Source organism: Lissotriton vulgaris, chromosome 9 (genome assembly GCF_964263255.1).
Source record: "Lissotriton vulgaris chromosome 9, aLisVul1.2, whole genome shotgun sequence".
NCBI lineage: Eukaryota > Metazoa > Chordata > Amphibia > Caudata > Salamandridae > Lissotriton > Lissotriton vulgaris.
The window spans coordinates 892036678-892049183 of NC_141697.1; the positions used below are offsets into that span (position 1 = coordinate 892036678).

Below are 12506 nucleotides of genomic sequence, written 5' to 3' on the forward strand. Positions count from 1 at the left end.
GCCTTTCGTAGGTATCCTAAAAATAAGACATTAATCTGATCCTCCTGAACCTACGTTGGACATCCTTGTGCTGGCAAGTGGCTCTGGTGGACAACTAAATCAATATGATCAAAGTTTTATTTCAATATCACCAGCTGTAGCACATGATGCAGGTGTGTCCGCTTCAAGCCGTTCAGATACTTGCTGTCCTCTTCATCCTGCCTTATCTTGTCTCACCAACCTGTGCTTAGACTTCACTTTTTCTTCAGGCAGTTGATGAATCTGTCTCACACAGTAAGAATGTGTTACAAGCTTCCACTGCCTCCCTTTGGTTGATGTGGCTTTTAAAGGGGTTGTGCCATAGATCTCAGGAGTTGTAATATTTTGTGGGAATTTGATGTTAGTGGTAGTGATATGTTTTACGTTTTTTGCATCGGTTTTGACTTTTGTGGACCCTCGCTGAATAACTATTGAAAACTGGGGACTCCAACCTAAGTCTTTTCGACAATTTGAACCTCAAACAAATACAACTACAGAAACAAGTATGGATCAACCAAATACACAGCTTATGAACTATTTTCTTTAATTCACAAGCAAAAGAACATACACAATTAGAATTTAGAATTTTAACTGGAAGATTAGAGTGTTTTAAAATGATGTTTCTATTTTAAAAAGACAAAACAATATGCTAGACACTAGCATTTCACTTTTTCTTTTTTTTCATATAACATCCTCACTTTTTGACAGTGCATACTAGCATAGTGCTTCAATTGAGACCAACTATCCTCCCTATTCATGTTTGCTGTTCTTGCACCGCTTACCAACTACATTTGTAACCTCCAATTTAAAATCCTTACACATTGGCTAAACGTTTAAAACATTTCAGTTTACATTTTGCTTTTTAAGTGAATATAGTTTATTAAACTGTTAATAATTTCTTTTCTAAACCGTCATAGACCCCCCTCAGTAAGTGTCGCAGACCACAGGTCAGGAACTGCTGGTTTTTAAACTGTTTATAACTCTTGGATTAGGAAAATGGAAATCACACCTCGGGACTTCAGTGGAGTGGGCTTGCGTGTGTACTAATCTGACATGTGTCTCTGTTTCTCTTTAGTTTCCTCATCTTGTGTATGCTGCAGTGTCATCTTCAGCCCCAGTGAGGGCAGAGCTGGACTTCATTGGTTATAACAAGGTAAAAGTGTTTAGATTTCTTTTTGAGCGTTGGAATGTATGATCATGTATTTTGCTTGTCTATCGCCAAAAGGAAATTACTGGGACCTGATTTTAAATGAAGGACACCTACAATACACGAAGCTGTTACTTTTGTCAAATATATCACTGCATACTGATAAAGGTGCTCCGCTGAGGTACCCTGATTGGATAGCGATGCGTGATGCAGAGCTGTGTGTAGTGTGGTAAACCTATGAAAGACACAATGTAAATTGCATACATGTGAATCTAGAGACCTATTAATGCCCACTGTCCCCCACTTATTATAGGTATGTGTCCAGAACAACCACAAAGCAGAGAAATTCACAGAGATTATCTGCATTTTGGGATTGGCACTGGATGTTTATCTTGAATTGACCTAAATTGAGGAGTTGCTGGAGGCCGCAGAGATCTAGAACATGTTTGATTCCCCCTGTTGTTGCTCTGTGTGAGATTTCTGCACTACCTTTACTCATGTACACTAAAGAATATAGGGCCTGGGATAAACATAATTACATGTAAAGATGTGTATGGCACCTTCACCTCAAACTGTATGAGGCATCATTGGCTAATGCAGTGGAAGCTAGGTTTACAGATTTAAATAAACACCTCTTTTGATACATAACAGAGAGGCCAACTCAGGTGCTCCCAAGCCCTTCATATCATAACTGAAGGCTGTGGCTGCGGACAGTTTGCAACTATGCTTTAGATTTTGTGGAACCTTTATCAAGTCTAGAGTTTCCTGGAATTTAGCTCATTCCACAAATTAAAGACAATTCAGGTATTTCTTAACAAAGTAATTTAATTACTGGGGAAAGTAGATGTAGTCCGCTTGGCTTTTTAGAAGCTCTCTGCTGCAAAAGTCAGAAAAATCGTACATTTTATTACCTGTCTTATCGTGACACAATTTCATGTACATTCGGTATTTATAGCTAGAACCTCTGACGCTTTTGGACCGCAGTCAGTATTTCCTGTTAGCTGATAAGAAGTTGCTTGATTCTACTTGGTGGACGGAGCTATGCCGCATGGGAAAAGCATGAGTACACGTTCTCTCTGTCCACAGGACAATCCTGTACTGCCTCAACCTTCAGTAGCCGCAGGCTCACGCTGCCTGGACTGTGCCGTGTGCCACATGTGCCGAAGCTGCAACTATGAGAAGGTATCCAATGGTGCAACCGCCCAGCACAACCCACACATTATGAATGCCACATCACCTCCTCCGCCTTTTGGAGACTATGCTGTACCAGGTGGATTGGAGCAGACTGGCATAGGACTGCTGGTGTGGCTGCCAGGCTGTGAAATCAGTGATGCAATAACTCTTGACCATGAACCCACACATAAGCAACTCAACCAGCATGTCCACCAGAAAAACAGTCTTGTCGGTACTACTTACTCTGGGAGATAAGAAATACTTCCTCCCTCTGTTGATGGTACTCCCCCTGCCCAGCACATGTCAAGTTTACTGATTTCTTGTGTGATCGTTCTCTTTTAGTAGTTTTGCTTGCCTTTTGATTGCCATATTGAGGGGAACTGTATCCCAGACAGAAATGTGTTTGTGATTTTAATGACAATTTCATTAGTCTGAATGAAAAGGGAAATGAGTGAATGAATTACTCAAACTTGATATCAGGCATGTGGACAAGTCATGTATAGATCTATGAAGGGGACCCAAGTCTTTTTTTCATGCTACTTTATACTTTACGCCTTCGACAAATGTTTCCTGGAAAAGGTAAAGGTAAAAAATAAATAAAAAATCCAGCAAACAAATCGGTGTTTTAGCACCATACAAAAATATATAATAATAATAATAAACTTTATTCGGATTTTTTAAAGATCCATAAAAGCAGTACAGGTAAAAATGAATCTGCAGTGCAATATGATTACAGATTACTTAAAAACAGCGAAAAGGAGTTTCGGTAATTTATACAGTACTGTTACATTTAAAGGTTTTTCCTGTGTCCGTGTATACATTTCAGAAAGTTAAGAACATGGTAACATGTGGCTTCAGTATCCAAAAGCTGCAAGCTCAACATGGCTACTCGGCATTGTCTAAGACCCCAAGATTTTAAAAGAGTCAGTAACCAAAGTTTGCGGTGTTCCTGATAAAATTTACAGAACAGAACAGTGTGAAGGGTGGTTTGTATTGATTTCCCATCGCATGGACATGGAAGTGGATTTGGGTCCCAAGCGTTTGGCGTTGGAAAAGCTACCAGTTTGTGAAATATGTTCAGTCTGAATCTTATCAGGAGAAATCGGTCGAAGGTGCCAATGTCGAGGTTTAAATAGGGCTGCATTAAAAGAGTAGATTGGACCATTATTGCGTGCTGCACCGACTGTTTCCCAGCTTCTGATTGTAGTCTCAGATTACCCAAATGGTCCAAAGCTCGTGTTTTTAAATTATTTTTTGAGAGTTCTCCAATTTTTTCGGGGTTTGAATAATATTTTTCTATTCCAAGGTCAAAGAGGAAGGTCCGGATATAGGCCAGCCATTTAATTTTTAAAACGTAGTCCAGGGACATTGCATCTGCCAGTATTGTTTTTGTAATGTTGTTTTTATCTGAAGCCCAGATACGTCGCCAAAGGAGGAGTGGTTGAATTTTCGCAAGATCTTCGATATATGGAACCCCCAATTCTAAGTGGCAGGCGTAAGTCGAAGAACTTTTGGGGGCGGATAAGAGGAATCTGAAAAAATTGTTTTCTGCAATTTGCAGAGAGGTAACATCCGTGTGGCCCCATAGTCTTGCTCCATATAAAGCTGTAGATTGACATTTGGCTTTGTATATGGTCATCAATTCCCTGGGCGGACGTTTTCCTAATTTTTGTGTAAACGACACCAATGCGGCTAATGCTCTTTTAAAACAATGTTTTCTGGCTTCTACTGCTGGTTTCCAGGAGAGTTTATTATCTATCATGACTCCCAGATAGCAGTATTCATTTGTAGAGTCTATTTTTTGGCTGTCAAGATAGATAGAATTTTGCTGTTTCCTCCCAACCCCAGCCTTCATGACGAAAGTCTTTTTTACGTTTATATGAAGGTCAAGGGTTCTCATGAACTGCGAATATCTGTTAAGGGATCTTTGGAGTTCACGGGGGGTTTGTGCAAGGAGGACGGCGTCGTCCGCGTAGAGCAGAGCGGGGATCGGGCGATGTTTGGCCAGTGGAAGATCGCGGGCACCCTTCAGGAGCTCGACCTCCAAGTTGTTGGTGTAGAGGGAGAAAAGGAAGGGTGCCAGGACACATCCTTGTCTGACCCCACGCTCTACTCTAAAGGACGCCGTCAGTTCCCCCTTTGTGCCATAGCGGACTCTTGCGGATGGGTTGGAATAGAGTTCCCTTAAAAAGTTCAGGAGTGATGGATCTACCCCCATCTGTGCTAAAAGGGACCATAATTTTGTATGGGAGACGCAGTCGAAAGCCGCGGACAAGTCTACGTAGATCATATAAAGTTTTGCTTTCTTTGCATGCACATATTTTCCAAAGATTACCGATAAATTTAGGGCTTGTTCCACAGTACCTAGTCCTTTTCTAAATCCGAATTGAAGGTCGGATAGGATGCCTCTCTCTTCCGCCCAGTCCTGAAGTCTTTCTAGGATCACTCTCCCTGCTATTTTCCCCAATGAATCCAGCAAAGAAATTGGGCGATAGCAGGCAGGGTCCATGCGGTTACCTTTTTTAAATATCGGCACCATGATGGACCTTGTCCATGACTCCAAAATTCCTATTTTTGCCGTTGCGGTGCAGACCCTTGTTAAGATCGGTGCCCAAAGTTCTGTTTGGTGTTTAAAAAAGTCTGCCGGGACTCCGTCCGGGCCTGGAGCTTTTCCTTTTTTGGTTGAGTTCAGTGCCAAAAGAATCTCGGAGATTTCGAAATTTATGTCTATAGGGTATGGTAGGAATGTTTTTTCCTCCTCTTCCGTCTCTTGATCAGAGGTTGGTTTTTGGAAGATGCTGGTAAAATGTGATACCCAAGCTGCAGCGTCTATAGCAGCTTCGATTTTTGGGCACGTGTCGTCTACCAAGAAGGGAGTTCTTATAACTCTCCAGAAGGCTTGAGGGTTTTTTTCTTGGGCACTGGTGTGGAGTTCATGCCACAGCGCTTGCTTGAGTTCCTCTTTCCTCTTTATCCTTGTTTTGTGATATTCACTTCTGAGGGTGGCTATTGTGCGGGGGTCCCTTTCATTTTTGTTTAAGGCTAGCTTCAGTTTTGTATGAGCCTTGGTACACTCTTGGTTGAACCAGCCTTTGGGCCGGGCTGGGCCGGATTTTTGTTTTGCTGTGAGTAAAACCTTTAATTTGTCCATAATTTGGGCAAAGTTGTTTAGAAGCTCCTCGTCCTTTGTTGCTATGTCCAAACAAATTTTGATTTGGGGATAGACTGATTTTATTAGCTCTTTAGTGAGTTCTTCTGGGTTTATCCTTCCCCATTTTATTGAGTACCTGTTTACTTTATCCATATTGATATTTTCCTGGGTCAATGCATTGGCTATTGTTACTGGAGAACATTGTTGGTAATTTAGTAAGACTTCCAAGTTTAATATTGCATGGTCACTTTGAGGATTCGGTTTGACTTCAAAGTTTTTTACTCTTGATTGTAAGGATGTTGAAATTATTATGAAGTCTACCGTGGTTTTATAGCCTCTTCCTAAATAAGTAGGTGCTAGTGAATTATCTCCATGGTCCAAGGTGTTTACTATCTGGAGATCCAGGTCGGATAGGAGATCATTCATTTGTCTGCCCATTTTGTTATGCGAGAAATGGGTGAGTGAGAGGCCGTCTTCTGTCACCATGCCAGGACATTTTCTTTTTGGTTGGGTACAGGCGTGAAGGTTGAAATCGCCTGCCCATATTATTGTTGCCGGGCCTCTTTCTCCTTGTTTCATTCTGAGGGTAGTTAGTTTTTCGTGGAGGTGGGCCAGGACTCCCTCAAAGTCTAGTTCATCCAGGTTGTTATAAAAATTAATGATAACCATTGACTCTTTTTTCAGGAGGAAAAGACCAAGGATCTGCAAATTAGAGGCCAGTTCTATAACCTTTATTTTGGCGTTTTGGATAGTGTTGGCTACATAGATGCACAGGCCTCCCTTTGGTCTACCTATGTGTCCCGGCTTTGCGAGAGAGGAGTACGTCTTGTACCCCTGCAGGTGGTGTTCTTGTAATGACCATGTCTCCTGTATGCATATTATTTGATGGTTATGCGTGTGGTGCATAATTGTCCCATCCTCTATTTTTGTCCTTAGTCCAGCGATGTTCCACGAGATCAGGCTCAGGATTGTTGGTCTATCCCTTGAGCTTTTTACTATTTTTGGCTCGTTAAGGATCTCTGGGGCTGGAGGGATCTCTGGGTCTAGAGGGACTAATGGGGAGACCGTGGGTTCCGATAGGTCTGTGTGGATTTGGGAGTGTTCTTGAGGCTGTGGTAGTCAGTCGACGCACTCTAAGGCGCTATACCTGTTTGCTAATTGAAGGCCATTCCAACTATCCCAACGTGTGGGATCACTGTGCTTTCTCCAGTGATCCTGTCCACTCCATTCATCCCTATCTCTGCCTTGATGATTAAGGCCTAGTGGGTTGAATGGGGGAAACCGTCCTTGCCGCGGCTGCTGCCATTGGTGAGTGTTGTGTTGCGTGGATTGCTGGGGTTGCCACCACTGTTGGGAGGTGTGATGTGGGTATTGAGGAGGATGAGCAGGTGGTTGGGTAACAAGATGTAGAGGTTGAGGAAATTGGGAGGGTGGTTGCCACTGGAAGACTGATTGTTGTGGAACTTGTGGAAAGCGTGGCATGTGTGGGGGCTGCTGGTATTGATACATATTGTATTCAGAGGAATTTATGGGCCCAGTGTTTAATGGGAAAGCGGGACAGGGGAAATTTAGCCTTGAGGATGGGGGTAAGAAATAGGACAAGGGAAGGGGATTTATTTGGGTGGCGGGTCCTCTGTTGGGTGAGTTACAGATATAATTTGATGCCCCTATCTCCCTAAATTTGATACTGATGACGTCCCCCGCTATTGACTTCGTGCTTCTGCCAACCCAATCTCCTCTACGTGCGGAGAAGATATCACCCCTGATGTGAGCGGGTAAGGGTTTATGGAGTTGGAGCCACTGGGCACATTTATTCCTCAACTCTGCGAAAGTTTCTCTTGCACCCTCCTTCAGTGGGGGAACAGCTGTTAACACCACCACGAAGGGAGAAGCTTCCGGGGGTAAATTGATTATTTTGGGCCGAGACTGCTTGATCTTCAGTTCTAGTGGTTTTTCTGGGGAAAGGGTCTCTGCTGGAATGGTGGTGTTTCCATTGTTGCCTTTTACTTGTCGGTTGTTTGTTTTAGTTTGACCTGCTGGATCTATTTGTGTAGCGGGGGGGAGATCTACCGCGACCGGGGTGTCTAGGGGGGCATCTAAATTGCTCCCTTTTTTGGCTAGGAGTTGTGTTGCTGACGCCTTTCTGGTTGGTAAAGTGTTAGGCTTGTTTGTTGTGCCTGTTGTTTGTTTGATACTAGATGTTTTTTTTGGGAGTGTTTCCTTTGCCCCGTGCGTTGGAGCGGTACCATTACCGCTTGTCTTACAGCTGCATTTCGTATTGATTAGTGACGTGAGTCTGTCCAACTTTGATATTAGAGGTTTAATTTGTGCTGTAATTGTGGCTTCGAGGTCTGATATAAGGTCCATAACCATATTTTCCACCCAACAGGGGATACCTGCCGAGGAGTTTGGGGTGGGCGTGATCAGATTGTGATTCTTTATTTTTGTTTTAGATTTTTCCTTGATATTTGGCATAGCCTTAAGGAGGGTGGAGGTGTTTTTCCTTGTTTTTGTTGGTTCTAGGGTCGTTACTGGATCAGGTAGTAAGGAATTACTAATGACACTCTGGTCTAATTTTTCAGTTGGTGATTGGCAGACTTCTAAGTCTGGGGTTGCCTCAAGGTCGACATATGATTGGTCAGAGTCTGTTTGGGTTACGGATAAATCTACAGAGTTTGGAACAGTCATCGTGGGAACAATAGTTAGTGGCAATGGTAAAGAGCAGTTATTAGCAACCTGGTGAGCAGGGGAATTTGCGGTGGCAAGTGAACCTAGCGAAGAGCGTTTGGCCTGCATGAGGTCCAGGGAGACTCTTTTCTCCAGTAGGATTATGCTCTTATCGATGGTGTCGTTTACCCTGGATATGAAAAGGTCTATGGGACCGGTCACTTGTGTCACCAGTGTAGCTTTCTTAGACGTGCTTCTGGTTTTGGGACGCATCGTGATCGTCAATGATGTAAGTCAGAGATCGTGGGGGCCTGAGGGAGCGAAGTAAAATACAGGGTGACAGGGCCGGGGCCGTCCTCTGCCGTCCTCGAACGGCCTCAAACGGCCCTGTCTTTGCCCAGTCTTCGCCCGGGCTGCGTCCCGCGCTGCGGGAGTGAGATGTTATTTTGTAGGAGGCGGAAAGGGCGGGGGGCGGGCCAGCAGGGAGAGCGGACCGGAAGCTCTCCGTCGGTCTTGCAGGGACTTCTGGGAAATGAAGTCCCCGCACGCTCGCAGCCCCGCTGGTTCCTCGCGCCCCTTACCGCCTTGCCGCCTGTGTCCTACGTTGGTCCTTGAAGGTGCTGCCTCTACCAACGCCCACCAGCGAAGCGGCACCCGCGGAGCGGGTGCGGCGAGAGGTGGGCTGGGAGGCCGGTGTGCTGCTGGGCTGATAGGCTACAGCGTGGGTGATGCCTGGAACTTCCGCTTCAGAAAATGAGTAAGTAGGTGTCCCACAGGATGGAGGAATAAGAACACTTTTAACTGACTTTGATGGGCGGGGGGCGGGCCAGCAGGGAGAGCGGACCGGAAGCTCTCCGTCGGTCTTGCAGGGACTTCTGGGAAATGAAGTCCCCGCACGCTCGCAGCCCCGCTGGTTCCTCGCGCCCCTTACCGCCTTGCTGCCTGTGTCCTACGTTGGTCCTTGAAGGTGCTGCCTCTACCAACGCCCACCAGCGAAGCGGCACCCGCGGAGCGGGTGCGGCGAGAGGTGGGCTGGGAGGCCGGAGGCCGGTGCGCTGCTGGGCTGATAGGCTACAGCGTGGGTGATGCCTGGAACTTCCGCTTCAGAAAATAAGTAAGTAGGTGTCCCCCAAAAATATATAGATCTCAACTTATTCCTTGTCACGTATGAAAAGTGACATTTCAGACAAACTTATTGCAACCAGAATTAAACTTCAGCTTTATTTTTAATGGACAATTGATTGAGTTAGTTAGGCTAAGTGCCGATGTTGGTGCTTGATACCACTTACTGCGACAACTGTTATTTCTTTATTCGTTTGACAGCATTTGATCATCGATATTCGAAAACCTATTATATTGTTAGTTCTAAGGGGCCTGAGCATGTGATCATTTTGTAACCCATCTGCTCTCTAATCCTGCAATCATTGGTCTCCAAGGCATGCAAGTGAGAGATTGGTATTGTTTATTGTTCTTCCTTGATCCTCCTTCGCAGATACTCAAACTAGTTGGAAGGTGTCAGTTGGAAAAAATAAATTGACAAGAGGATCTACATGCATTTTAACAAGTGAAAAGCCATATAGCTCCTTAGCTAGCTTATTGGTAAAATGTGCTGGAAAATTCACTTGCTTGGCTCTGCTTTTTTAAAGTTGTCTAGCTGGGGGACGTGAGAGAGTGATACCTTCTGGACTACCTTAAAAAAGTTGGACTTGTTGTCAGTTTTCTGACTTACATCATCCGAATCGCGGCAGGTATTTCACCAATTGTGCTAAAACTTTAGCAGCTACCCTTTCTGGCAGTTATAGATCTAAGCTGCCACCAAAGAATGTGGCTGACATAAGTGGTGGAAATGGGCAACCGCAGCAGTGTCGGCTGTGCCGTGCCATCCATATAAAATCTTTAGCTATTGCACTTTTTTAAATTAAACAGGTTACATACCATATCCGTATCGCTACTGCTCCTGTCTTTATCAAGAGCATTTCTTAGTAGAATATCTATTGCCACCATTGTTGCATCCTTGCTGTAGAAGAAAAACCAGCAGATCTGACTGCATGGGTCTAATATGGTGTCAGTTCAGAGGATTTTAACTCTGTCTCTTGCTCTGGCAAATCGAATGGTAGGAGCTTGATGACAAGCACCTAAAAACTGGGCACTCACTGGTGTCTAGCCGTAAAAAGCTATTAAGGAATTTGCTTCCGCGGGCGAAGAAACTGTTGAATTTTATCTAACTGATGCCTCTGGTTCTAACTGTGAAGTTCTTTGCTCTCTTGCAAAGCTAAACAAATTGGTTGAAAGCAACAATTTTCTATACCGATATAAATGAGGAACTTTTCCAGGGAGAGGGGTTAAAGCAGTTGTTCTGTCACCAGTGCTATAGTGTTTTATCTACAGGCAATGCATTTTCAAGATCCCCTGTTTTAGTTGAGTGCCAATTTTCAAGCGAAGCAAAACTCAACAAACCGACTTGATCTTGGGGAAATTACATCTCCAAATACCTTGCTCCACCTAGTTTTCTGGTTTCAAAAGGAGAGGGTACCCCACTTTCACCAGGGAACAGGGTAGGAAGACAGTTAGTCAAAAGGGGGAATCCCTGGAGTCAACTGTTCAACCGATGACTACTAACTTTTCTCATTAGGGAAATAGATCACAAAGTACAATAAGTATTTTAAGGAATATAAAAACAGGTTTCCACAAAGAAATAGAATCGTTAACAATCTATGTTTATTAAAAATACAATCAATCAAGCAATAAAAAGCAAAGCAAATTCATACAATTTTTGCAATACAGTTTAAAATCCAGGGAAAAATACCTTGGAGGGATAAAAATTAAATACTAAACAATGTTACACGGACACAATAGTGTTATACAGACACAATGTTACAATGCACGAAAAATAGAGACATAACTAAAGCATATTGACAGTGGATAGACGGCAAACAACATAAAGTCACAAAACCCCTTGTATCAATGTGGCTCACCAGATATCTCTGCCACTGAATTTAACCAGATCCAATGGCCTGAACCAATTCAGCTACTATAAAGCTTTAGTGGAAAAATAAAGTACCCATCTAAAGTTTTACCCGGCCCTGACTGGATTCTTTTAAACAAAAAACAGTGCGTCGACGCGTTTCGGTGCTGTACAATTGATGCTGTGGCACCTTCCTCAGGACTTCTCTTTCTGGGGTTTCAAGGAACGGATGGTTACACCGTATCTGTAGGTATATTGGGAGAAATGTACGGAATCAGTTATCGTACATGGTACCTGTTTCTCTTTCTCTTGAATCAGTAAGTGTTAGCTTCTATTGTCTCAGATGCATGTTACTGCTTACCCACTATGAATTAAATCCCAATATTGTCTAACAATTCCTATCTCCTGGTACTACGATGGTTACTCAGAGAATACACATTCGGTCACTCGTAGTATATTGACAGGTACATCAGATAACTCAATTTTGTTTGCATTGTACATTGCTATTACTTCAGGACACTTTCACATTTACCATGAAACTCTTAGGCAGCTAGCATATCATTCCCTCCGAGTCGTTTTCAGTGTGGAAAACCTTTTAATTAAGGGGGGATTTCTATAAACAGGGACCTGAGGGGGGTAGGAAAAGTATAATCTCACCCTCAAAGTCGTGTGGGAGACGTTCCAGAATGGAGTCTGCTTGATATCACACTTTGCTTCTGCAGGCTTTATTCTTGAAGGTTCCTGTCAAATAATATCCTTCTATTAGAGATGGAGTCTATTGCATCCTATCAACTAGCCGGATCTATGCGTTGTCATAGTTACCTCTCTCTTGACCTAGGAGCTCCTTGTCTTGGGGTTTCTTCCTTTGAAATTGTCAGGCGTTTTCACGATTTTCATATATCTATAATGTTAATGTACAACGTATATATACTGTGTCTTAACTATATACCTGTGTCTCATCTGAGACTTCATGGTGAAATATCTTACCTCTTATAGTTTTAAAACGTTCTTTGAACGGGCATACAATGTCGCTGGTCTTATCCAGAACTGGATATGTTCTGTTGGACAAAGACAAATACGAAGCAGTCATTACTACTTATGTTTTAGGTACTCCAAGATTCTCTACTACTAGACTTGTTACTGTTTTCAGGGCACTACCTACACTTCTCTTTTGGTGCTCTCCTATGTTTGCTGCTGTGGTTCACCCTCATCCTAATGGACATGTGAAGGGCTTATATTCCTGTATGTTACTCCTATTCTCAAAAGGAAACAGGGGTGCCTGGCTGCTTGTTGTACAACCGCTACCTATATATTTTAGTAGCGATTTGTATCTTGAATCCAGTGCCCCCACCCAGGATCAGTGATAAATGCGAAAACTAGTCCCT

At 43.5% G+C, this 12506-nt stretch overlaps 1 protein-coding gene across 1 annotated transcript in view; it reads left to right on the plus strand.

Moving 5' to 3' along the window:
- The window catches only part of LOC147692451 (thymus-specific serine protease-like), a 109379-nt gene that overhangs the window by 44621 nt on the left and 52252 nt on the right, over positions 1-12506 (plus strand). Inside the window, exon 6 of the mRNA XM_086938651.1 lies at positions 1094-1171. Within this exon, the coding sequence (XP_086794777.1) occupies positions 1094-1171 (78 nt within the window). The remainder of the gene's footprint in view (positions 1-1093; positions 1172-12506) is intronic.